At 42.4% G+C, this 12,312-nt stretch overlaps 1 protein-coding gene across 1 annotated transcript in view; it reads left to right on the top strand.

Moving 5' to 3' along the window:
* The window catches only part of LOC124803342 (insulin-like growth factor-binding protein complex acid labile subunit), a 95,436-nt gene that overhangs the window by 10,947 nt on the left and 72,177 nt on the right, over positions 1-12,312 (top strand). Inside the window, exon 3 of the mRNA XM_047264528.1 lies at positions 4,775-4,948. Within this exon, the coding sequence (XP_047120484.1) occupies positions 4,775-4,948 (174 nt within the window). The remainder of the gene's footprint in view (positions 1-4,774; positions 4,949-12,312) is intronic.

Genomic DNA, 12,312 nt, shown 5'->3' with positions numbered 1-12,312 from the left:
TTGAGTACACTATTTCTCTGGGTGTCACACTATTGTTTGTTGTTATCGTATTCTGTTAAAGGTCTTACTTCTTCTTTTTCGATGTGTAGATTGTATAGCAGCGGCGAAAGACTACAGCCCTGTCTTATATCCTTTCTAATCCGAACACTTGGCCTTCTATTCGTATTTTCCCTCTTAGTTCTGTATATTATCCCCCTTTTCCCTGTGCCTTACTCGTACATTTTTTGGAAGATTCACTTCCTCCTACATGATTTTTTCTAGGTCGCCAAATCTTATGAACATGCCTTGAATTTTCTTACGTATTGCTTCCATTATCCAGTGCAGCGTAAGACATGCCTCTCTGTACTTTACCGTTATTATATCTTAACTGATGGGTGTGTAACACAGCCTTAGTTTTCTTTTCCATTCTTCTGTATATTATTCTCGTCAGCAATTTGGACGCTTTTAAGATTTTTATACGGTAGTTCTCACATTTAGCTGTCCTAGCTGTATTCGTTATAGAGTAGATGATGCTTTTCCGAAAGCCTAACGATATATCTCCAGACTCATAGATTCCGCAAACCAGCTTGATTATTCGTTTCTTTGCCACTGTCCCCTATGATTAAGGGATTTCCAAAGGAATGTTATCTAACCTTTCTGTCTGACCGTAAATATTCCAAAGCTCTGTTAAACTCTGATTCTGATACTGTACTGTGTTCCCAATATTTTCAGTATCGACTCCCATGTCTTTTTCTAACACGTTATCAGATATTTCCTTCACCCTCCTAGAGGCTTTCCACATATCCGCTCTCTCTTCTGAGTTTAGCAGAGGAATTCCTCTTGCACTCTTCAAGCTGACGCGTTTGCCTTTCTAGTTTCAATTAAGGTTGTATTGAGCTTTCTGTACGCTGAATCAAAACTTCCGGCGACGATTTTTATCACTTTTTTCGCATTTTTCCTGCAGCCACTTCGCCTTGGTGGCCTTTCATTTCTATGTATTTCATTCCCAAAAGACTAATATTGCTGGCCTTTCTTCCCCCGCTCATTTTTTATGTCATTCTTTCGTCGATCAGCTGAAATATTTCTTCTGTTACACAAGATTTTTGCGCAGTTAACTTCCTCGATAGTTTTCATAATGCGATAAAAAAGTAGGTCACAAACGTACAATAATGATGAGATACCATGCGTGCATTTACTAATGCAATTATGGCAAGGGATTTAAAAATCCTTATAGAAGTGGTTGAAGTAATACAAGCAGAAGGAGCAAAAACTGGACTTATTGTAAACGACAGCAAAACAAAATACACGATCATATCCAGTTGCAAGGCTAGAAGAACACTACAAGACCTGAACGCCTCTAACAGATATTTTAATTGTACCAGATGCTCCCATTACTAGAAGTCCTTTAAACTGTGGTAATAATATGAGACAGTCTTTTGAATAAATGATACAAGCAGGAGTTAATGCGTATTGTGTGAACTCACAAGTATTTAAGGATTCTCTAATTACAAGAATAATAAAGTTAAGAACAAACTGTTTCGTTGTAGGACCAGTTGTCAGAAATGTGGTCGCTGACAGAAGTGGATGTAAACTATCGAAGGGCATTTGACAGAGGAAGTCCGGCAAAAAACTACATCAAAAATGTTGAGGGAGGAAGAGAGTTGGCGAGTGAGATAAAACCATGAATTACAACAGCTTGTAAAGGTGAAATATGTAGTGAAGTAATTTCATTCTTTGTAAATACACTAATTAGGACACATGGTGAAGATAGTAAATGATAGGATGTCGAAAAGAATAATAAAGGAAGATTACATTCCACCAGGAGGAAGGGCCGACCAAGAATAAGATGGTTCAAAAATGTTGACTGACGTTACCAAGATAGAAATTCTAGGATGAAAGAGAAAAGCAGAGAACAGAGACGTGTGGATGCAGATATTTGAAGAGGCTGAGGCACATCAAGGGCTGCAATACCTCTGAACGAAAAGGATAAGATGTCTTCTAGAGGAATGAAGATAGAAACTTATGGTAAATCAACTTATGCATCGTACTTCAAAAGTTTTATTTTTAAAGCAACTATGCTATTTCACAAGGGTATATCTTTTACATGTATGCAAATACAACCTTGTGTACTTTTTACGAGGGGCATTCAATAAGTAATGCAACACTTTTTTTTATCGGACAGTTTCAGTTGGAAAAACGCGAAATTTATTGTGGGATATTGTGGAATATTCTCGCTTCAGCCATTATAGTTCCATGAAGTTCCGACTGGTGGCGGCGCTATACGTAGCGTTCAAAATGACGTCTACAACGGAGGTGCGTTCGAAGCAGAGATCTGTCATAGGCATTCTTTGGCGGAAAACCAGAGCATCGGAGATATTATTCATAGGCGCTTGCACAATGTCTACGGAGATATGACTGTGAACAAAAGCACGGTAAGTCGTTGGGCAAGGCGTTTGTCATCACCGCAACAAGGTCGCCCAAACCTGTCCGATCTCCCACGTGCCGGCTAGCCGCACACAGCTGACTCCTGCATTGTTGGAACGTGCGGACACTCTCATACGAGATCACAATCACAATCAAAAAACTCACTGCTCAACTGGACGCCTCTGTTGGTGTTGCTGACACACTCGTCCACTACTTGGAGTTCTCAAAGGTGTGTGCCTGCTGGATTCCTGGCCGCCTAACAGAAGACCATGAAGAACCACGAAGGACCTTCTGCGTGAAACTGCTTGCGGGTTAAGGCTGATCGTGATAACTTTTTGTCGAACATTGTCATAGGCGATGACACACGGAAACGGTAACCCATGAAGTGGCGCCACAACATCTCTTCTCCGAAGAAAAAGTTCATAGCGGCACCCTTGGCTGATGAAGTCATGGTGACTGTCTTCTGGCACCCTGAAGGGGTTATTTTGATTGATGTCCTCCATCATGGTGCAACGATTAGCTCTGAAATGTATTGTGCTACCCTTATCAAATCGAAGAAACAACTTAAACGTGTTCGTCACCACAAAAATGTATATGAACTTCTCCTTCTCCATGACAACGCAGGGCTTCACACAAATTTCCGCACGAAAGAGGAGCTCACAAAACTTAATTGGACTGTTCTTCCTCATGGACCCTACAGCTCGGATCTCTCTCCTTCCGACTGCTATCTGTTAAGCCCAGTGAAGGGTACTCTCCGGGGGAAACTATTGTGGATAATGGGAAAGTTGTTGGTGCAGCAAGACATTGGCCTCGACGTCGACCAGTAGAGTTCCACCACGTGGGCAAACACGCCTCCCCAGTAAGGTGGCGTAAGGCCGTCGCACTGAACGGAGATTATTTTGAAAACTATGGTTTTGTAGCCAAAAGACTGGGTAATCACGAAGAAAACCAACATGCTTTCAGAAAAAATGTATTGCAGGTCCTACAGTGATGGTGGTTCATTCTGTTGAAAAATGACGTACATTGGGTTACGAACGATTGAATGAGACACCTAGCTGTCCCAAGGGGACCCCGTACTGACTATCACATGAACCAGTAACTTAAAGTTGCGTAACATAAAATTTGCCCTAAGTTTGTATCTTCGTTCGTGTAGATGATACAGTTTTGTGAAATATGACGAGTCTTCTGAATAAATTTTTCACTCGGCAGTGGAATGTGTGCTAATAATGAAACTTCCTGGTAGATAAATACTATGTGTCGGACTCGAAATCGGCATCGTTGCCTTTCGCGTGCAAGCGTTCCACCGACTGAGATACCCAAGCACGACTCACGACCCGTCCGCACAGCTTTACTTCCACCACAACCTCAATGGTCCCGAGTTCGAGTCTCGGTCTGGCACGCAGTTTTAATCTTCCAGGAGTTTCAGGATGAGTCTTCTCGAAACATCCTGTACTGTGTAGAAATCGCCTAGCCGTAAGTAGAGTCGTATAGAAGTATACATTATTCATTGTATTACATTTCAAGATGCATTGGACAACTTCAGTTAATGCATGGCGTAAGTATAAACAAAGCAATATTATCTTTGTTTCCTGTGTTCTGTGCTGTAAGACACGTTTGTCACCTATGCTAGTGAACGCTAGTCGAAAGTTACTGTACTATCTGTTTCTACAGTTTCTGCCCAATGCTTTGCTCTCCGTGTACGAGGACTGTGTGTAACCTGTTGTCGGCGTCGTGGAGGTCGTAGGATATTCTTAGCAGCGCGAGTTGTATTGATACATCCAGTGGACCAGTCTATTGCCCGTCGAATCTCTGTAACAGATCTGAAGCGAATGCCATGAATCGATTTCTTCCATTTAGGAATCAGGTTAAATAGCAAGGGCTTAAGTCCGGAGAGTGTGATTGATGGTACGGCACTTCCAAGCCGCAACGATCGACCTAATCAGTCACAACGTGCGCCGTAAGCGTCCGAGCGTTGTCCTGCAAAATGATCTGCGGATCCTGCAGAAAGTGTCGCCGGTTCTTTTTCTAAGCTGTGTTCCAAAAATTAACGAACCACAGTTCTCGGACTTCAGAAACTCCGACTTCAACTTGATTCCTAAATTGAAGGAAGCATTCGCTTCAGAACCGTTACAGAGATTCGTCGGGCAACAGATCGTTCACTCGAACCATCGACACAGCTCGCGCTGCTAATGGTATCCTACGACTTCCACATCACAATACTGGTAACAACTCTGAAGAACAGTACAACTTTGGAATATGTATCTATTTTGCGTAATTTGTAAATAATTAGTTGACACTATTTAAAGTTCCAGCGGTCCTATGCAGATAATTTGGCCAATAATTAAGAGATGGTATTTTCCTTTTCTGACAGGTGTTTTCTGGCCTCAGTTCGCTGGAGTTCATCGATCTTGCTCAGAATCAGCTCAAGTCCTTGCAGGTTGATTCGTTTACCAGCGTCGAGAGCCTGCACTTTCTCAACCTCTCTGGCAACGCTATTGAGAAAATTGAGCCACGAGCACTGTTCGCCTTCGCACCGAATTTACAGGTCAGTTCTCACTCAATTCGTGATCATCTTGCCTAAAAAACTTTTGAAATAAAAGAAAAAACTGCAGGAAGTTTGGCGAAGCATCTCTGGGAAGCATCTGATGAACGAATGAATCGAAGCGATAATAAAGATAGACCACCCGTAAATACTGATTAATTCGAAGTTAGCGTCTATTTTACACTGGTCAGTTCAAGTTGCTTTGTCAATTGTTTGTGAATTTGTTTCGTCATTCAAATCTTCACGACCTTCCTTTGTTTACTCAAAAATTCATTATGTAATTAATACACAGATCAGTTCCAACAATGACTTCAAAGATGTGCAAGTGTTTGACTCACAGAGAAAAGAGACTGTTTGTTGAGGCCGTGGAATGTGGAGTGAAAACAAAAGGATGTGTCGAAAAACTTCGGGATTCCACCATCCACGCTGTCAATAGTGCTGAAGCAGAAAGATCGGACCGCTGAAAAAGAATCATACAGAGAGAGGAAGTGGAGCTAACCTCGCCGTTTTTAAAAAGGAGAAACAGAGTCATCTCTGACTCTAAAAGAGGCAAAGTCATCATTGGGAACATTGGGCACATATATGCTTAGAACAGTAATAGATGCAGATGTGTTTGCGGCCTTGATCACATTAGAAAATGCACTTGATCAAGCCCACTGGAGGGCACTAAAACAGAAAAAGTACACTGACATTTTTTTTCGTTGCAAAATAAAACTTAAATGTTCTTAAGTGTTTTAGGAATTTCTATGTGCTTTTCATTTTAGTTGTTAAAACTAATTGAACTTAACTAACCTAAGGACATCACACACATCCATGCCCGAGGCAGGATTCGAACCTGCGACCGTAGCGGTCGCTCGGTTCCAGACTGTAGCGCCTAGAACCGCACGGCCACTACGGCCGGCAGGGGGAGGGGGGAAGTGGCACTTCGTTACTGTGTCTCCTCCTCCCTCCCCTCCCCGAAATAGAAATGCCCGTCTCCTCCAATTTTAAATTGCCACAGACTCCTACGATTTTAACAATGATAACAACAAAATGTATAAAATGTTTTGATATGGTAATAAAGTATCCCTGCTGCTCAACTGCGTACTAAAAAAGACAGTGATGGAAAGGAGGAACAGAACTGAAGAAAAAAGAATTTTAAAAATTATAATTAGGAGAAAAGTTGATAATCTGAGAACTGTTTATATGGCAGTAGCAAACGATGTTGCAATATAAGCTGAATCTGTCGAAGATGCAGCAATGCAGATAAATCCTCTACAAGAGACACCTTCAAAAGCAGGTCTGCGTACGTTTTTCGGAAAAACAGAGTATATGGCAGACACAAAGGAAGCACAGAAACACTTGGAAACTGACTACGGAAGAACAAAAATGACTACTAATTTTACTCGGTGAGATAATACGACTGAATGCTTTGGGAAAAGATACTAAATTTTCAGTTTAAAAAAAAAAAGTTGTACAAAAAGAAATCATTGTCCACAAACGCCAAACTTCGACACTACCACTTTGTCGTTACACAAGAATGCCTTGCTTCAGAATGCCTTTCGTTAAATGCAGCCGAACTATTAGGTGAAATAGAAATAAACGAAAGCAAAATAGTTAGGAAAATCTTGGGACCAAAGTATGACAATGGGAAATGGAAATTAAGTAGCAATAAAGAAGTTTACGAGAGAATAGAAGGAATGATTCAAATGGCTCTGAGCACTGTGGGACTTAACATCTGTGGTCATCAGCCCCCTAGAATTTAGAACTGCTTTAACCTAACTAACCTAAGGACATCACACACATCCATGCCCGAGGCAGGATTCGAACCTGCGACCGTAGCGGTCTCGCGGTTCCAGACTGAAGTGCCTAGAACCGCACGGCCACACCGGCCGGCACAATAGAACGAATGTTAGAGACATGAGATAAGGAAGAATTTATTGTATAGACACCTAAAAGAAGCGAAATGAGAATGAAAAACAAAAAGGGATTATAGCTATTTTGACAGAAACCTAATACATCAATGGTGTGGATGAAAGGATTTAAAACAGACATGATAGAAAATGAAATATCAGAGGAAAAATAAGAACAGGGAAAAGTTCAGAGGAAAAGCAAAAGGTTTCAAGGGCTTTCAGGGTAAAACAAAGAAGGCAGGGGCAATATGAACAGAAGAAAGAAGCGAACAACCCAGAGAAAGAATGAAAAACTACTGGAAAGAAAGTAAAAAAGAAAGAAGGCACAAGTTATTTTATGTGCCCTCGAGAGACCAAACCCGTATAAACTGTTTATTTACAATAATATATATTAAAAATGGAATACGATAGCGATAGTGATTTGTTTACACCAGTCTTCAGTACATCGCTTTAGCATAACGTCCAAGAAATTGTAATCGAGAGAAATAAAAAGCATTTGAAAAGCAATGTTTTCGGAACATGAGAATTACATGCGCCATGAAATTATTTTAAGAACGATAGCGGCAACAAACTCTCATAACCTTGACAGTTGCATAATTTGCACAACCCAGAATCAAAACGTCTACTCATCACAACGATTGTGAATACAGTTCTAAGGCTGTCCGAGCATTTTTTTTTTCAGTCGTTTCCGCGTACGTGTGGAATGTCAGTGTTTCTGTTACCTCTTTTTTATTAGTAGCATATCTCTCCCTTTCTGTCTTCCCTAACTCAAATTTCTGAGGTTCGGTGGATCTACCTGTGTACTAACGAGCTGTAACGAGTTATCTGTCGTTGACAGCAGATACTGTCAGCCTGTGAATGAGCTGCTTTAGATGACTGGAACGTTACCGGTCAGGACCTCATGCATGTAACTGGGAAGCATGCCGTATTAAAAGAGATTGTAATTACTAGATCTACTTGTCGTTTTAGAGACTCATTTTTCATGATACTTTATTCTCCGAATATTTACAGTAAAATCTGGAAATTTATAAACGTAAGAAATATTGTGTTAAAAGTTTCTTTTTGTGGGAGGGGAGGAGGTTCGTGACCCCCAAAACCTTCCTTTTTATCCTCTCCTGTGGGGGTGTGACTTATATTCATCTAGTTCGTGCATTTCATCCTCGCTGTCACGTGAAATACAGCACTATGGCGCGTATCGTTCAATTACAATGGAATGTGGTTCATGTCAGTGAACATCATTATTCCAGTGAAGGTTTTTATAGTACCCAGTTGCCATCTGGCACGGAAGTGTTATTTGCAATTTTTTTCCTTCGCTTATTTTGATGTAGTCTTTTCTGGATATGATTTCTTTTTCCCTTTCGATGAGATAAAAGCTGTTTTGAAGCTTTCTGGACAGATTCTTCAGCTGAAGATAAAAATAGGTATCGCATGTGTCCACCAGTGAAGTGCATTTTAGGGGAATCCCATCTTGGAAATTTTTTTTGCAATACCAAATTTTCCTTTACCACTCCTTTTTATGCATTTCATGAAGATCTTAATAAATACAACATACACTACTGGCCATTAAAATTGCTACACCACGAAGATGACGTGCTACAGACGAGAAATTTAACCGATAGGAAGAAGATGCTGTGATATGCAAATGATTAGCTTGTCAGAGCATTCACACAGGTTGGCGCCGGTGGCGACACCTACAACGTGCTGGCATGAGGAAAGTTTCTACCGATTTCTCATACACAAACAACAGTTGACCGGCGTTGCCTGGTGAAACGTTGTTGTGATGCCTCGTGTAAGCAGGAGAAATGAGTACCATCACGTTTCCGACTTTGATAAAGGTCGGATTGTAGCCTATTGCGATTGCGGTTTATCGCATCGCGACATTGCTGCTCGCGTTGGTCGAGATCCAACGACTGTTAGCAGAATATGGAATCGGTGAGTTCAGGAGGGTAATACGGAACGCCGTGCTGGATCCCAACGGCCTCGTATCACGAGCAGTCGAAATGACAGTCATCTTATCCGCATGGCTGTAACGGATCGTGCAGCTACGTCTCGATCCCTGAGTCAACAGATGGGGACGTTTGCAATACAACAACCATCTGCACGAACAGTTCGACGACGTATGCATCACCATGGACTATCAGTTCGGAGACCTCGGCTGCGGTTACCCTTGACGCTGCATCACAGATAGGAACGCCTGCGATACTGTACTCAACGACGAACCTGGGTGCACGAATGGCAAAACGTCATTTTTTCGGATGAATTCAGGTTCTGTTTACAGCATCATGATGGTCGCATCCGTGCTTGGCGACATCGCGGTGAACGCACATTGGAAGCGGGTATTCGTCATCGCCATACTGGCGTATCACCCGGTGTGATGGTATGGGGTGCCATTGGTTACACGTCTCGGTCGCCTCTTGTTCGCATTGACGGCACTTTGAACAGTGGACGTTACATTTCAGATGTGTTACGATCCGTGGCTCTACCCTTCATCCAATCCCTGCGAAACTCTTCATTTCACCAGGATAATGTACCACCGTATGTTGCGTGTCTTGTACGGGCCTTTCTGGATACAGAAAATGTTCGACTGCTGCCCCGGCCAGCACATTCTCCAGATCTCTCACCAATTGAAAACGTCTGGTCAATGGTGGCCGAGCAACTAGCCCGTCACAATACGCCAGTCACTACTCTTGACGAACTTTGGTATCGTGTTGAAGCTACATGGCAGCCATCCAAGCTTTGTTTGACTCAATGCCCAAGCGTATCAAGGCCGTTATTACGGCCAGAGGAGGTTGTTCTGTGTACTGCTTTCTCAGGATCTATGCACCCAAACTGCGTGAAAATGTAATCACATGTCGGTTCTAGTATAATATATTTGTTCAATGAATACCCGTTTATTATCTGCATTTCTTCTTGGTGTAGCAGTTCTAATGGCCAGTAGTGTATTGAGTGTTATTTCGATTTATTTGCAGTGCGTCTACTAGCCATCAACGATTTCGTCCAGATTTACTGTGTACTTGGTGAGAAATGGAAGTGACAGAGCTAAGAGTTCCAGACGGCCAAGCGTTAAGAAGAAAACAGAATTTTGGAGCGGTTCGAGCGAGGCAGAAGCCATTTACGTCAGTGTAGCCTCCGGGCAGCGATTAGCGCAGAGGAAAGAGTGAAGAACGAAAATCCGAGGCTCGTAGTTCGCGTCGCTATGCAGAATGTTTCTTTTATTTACAATTTTTACTTTTCTTGCGCTGCAAATAAATCGAATTAACGCTCAATATACTGTATTTATTAAGATCTTCATAAAGTGCATGAAAAGGAGAGGTAAAGGAAAATTTAGTTCAAAAATGTTCAAATGTGTGTGAAATCTTATGGGACTTAGCTGCTAAGGTCATCAGTCCCTAAGCTTACACACTACTTAACCTAAATTATCTTACGGACAAACACACACACACACACACACACACACACATGCCCGAGGGCGGACTCGAACCTCCGCCGGGACCAGCCGCAGAGTCCATGACTGCAGCGCCCTAGACCGCTCGGTTAAGAAAATTTAGTATTGCAAATAAATTTCCAAGATAGGATTCCCCTCAAATGCACTTCGCTGGTGGACATATGCGATGCCTGTTTTTATCTTCAGCTGAAGAGTTTGTCCAGAAAGGTTCAAACAACTCTTATCGAGAGGGAAAAAGAAATCACATCCCGAGGAGTCTATATCAAAATAATTGACGTAAAAAAATTGCAAAACCAACAAATAATTGAAGTAGAATGAAAAAATTTCGGGAATACATTTTTCTAGGTAAGATATATAAGATTGCAAGATCACAGATTAATGTAAGCACGAGGTAAGCCATTGCAAATGTGAAATGCTGGTACTTTCATAACTGGTGTAACCACCAGAATGTTGAATGCAAGTAGGCAAACTTCCATGCATGGTGTTTTACAGGTGCCGGACGTCAGTTTGTGGGACGGAGTTCCATGCCTGTTCCACTTGGTCGGTCAATACAGGGACGTTTAAATTCCTTTGCGGTCCCAAATTTCCCTTGCCTTTGCTCCTCATGCCACTTATAAAAATCTTGATAAAAACAATACATCGAGCATGTGACTGTAGGCTTTCCCGGCGTAAACTATTGATGAAGGTTTCTCGGGTCTCCAGCCGGGTGGTAGCGTTGATATCTCGCGACGTTTCGGGAAGTCTCATACTACCCATCTTCTGGCGAAGATGTCTTTGCCAGGTTCGCCGTCTGGAACTCCCACTTTCATATCTAGCCAGCTCTGCATTTACAGGGAGACAATTATCTTCTGGCGAAGATGTCTTCGCCAGAAGATAGGTAGTATGACACTTCCCGAAACGTCGCGAGATATCAATGCTATCACCCGGCTGGAGACCCGAGAAACCTTCGTCCATACATAGAGCATTATCTAGATTTATTTGCAGTCCAAGTAAGATAAAAACTGCATAGGAACTCGAACCCACGTCTCTCGGAATACTGTTCTGTACCCTTTGCGTTTCGCTAACCGCTGCCTGGGTGCTAACCTACCGCAAATGGCTCATGCCTCGCTGGGCCAGCGCCAAAAATGCTATTTTTTTCTTCTAGTTTCAATAGCTCTTCGCCGTCTGGAACTCCCACTTTCATATCTAGCCAAGCTCTGCATTTACAGGGAGACAATTATTGAACTATACGAAACAAAATCGTCATAACTTTTGAACGGTTTGTGTTACGACGTCCAAACTGCACGGTTGGCCACGGATCATGATGGGAATTAGTATGTGCATGCGCAAGCGCCTTATTGTTGTCGGCCACTCTCATTTGGATGGGTTCGTCAATAAGCAAAATTGGCGCATTTGGGGGACTGAAAATCCGCATTTCGTAATCGAGAAGTCTCTTCACCCTCAACGGGTGACTGTGTGGTGTGCAATGTCCAGTCACGGAATAATCGGTGCGATATTCCTTGATGGAATGGTGACTATCAAATGGTACGTGAAGATCTTGGAAGATGATTTCATTCTCATTACCCAAAATGACACTGATTTCGACAATATGTGGTTCATGCAACACGGAGTTCGACCCCATCGATGCAGGACAGTTCTTGATGTCGTAGAGGAGCACTTTGGGGACCGCCTTCTGGCTCTGAGATACCCCGAGGCCACTGGCATGGGCCTCGATGGGCCGCCATATTCTCCGGATCTGAACACATGCGATTCCTTATTGTGGGTCTATATTAAAGGAAAGGTGTACAGCAATAACCCCAAAATCATTAATGGGCTGAAAACAGCCATTCAGGAGGATGTCGACAGCATCGACGTTACGACACTTCAGCGGGTCATGCAGAATTTCGCTACTCATCTGCGTCACATCATCGCCAATGATGGCAGGCATATCGAACATGTGACAAACTAAATCCGATTATCTGTAGCGACTTTAACATGTCGAATAAAATGTGTGCAAGCAGTAGTTTGCAAATAATTTAAGTTTGTTTTTA

This window comes from Schistocerca piceifrons, chromosome 6 (genome assembly GCF_021461385.2).
Source record: "Schistocerca piceifrons isolate TAMUIC-IGC-003096 chromosome 6, iqSchPice1.1, whole genome shotgun sequence".
Lineage (NCBI taxonomy): Eukaryota > Metazoa > Arthropoda > Insecta > Orthoptera > Acrididae > Schistocerca > Schistocerca piceifrons.
The sequence above is the reverse complement of the archived record's forward strand: the minus strand, read 5'-3'. Positions and strand labels throughout refer to the sequence as shown.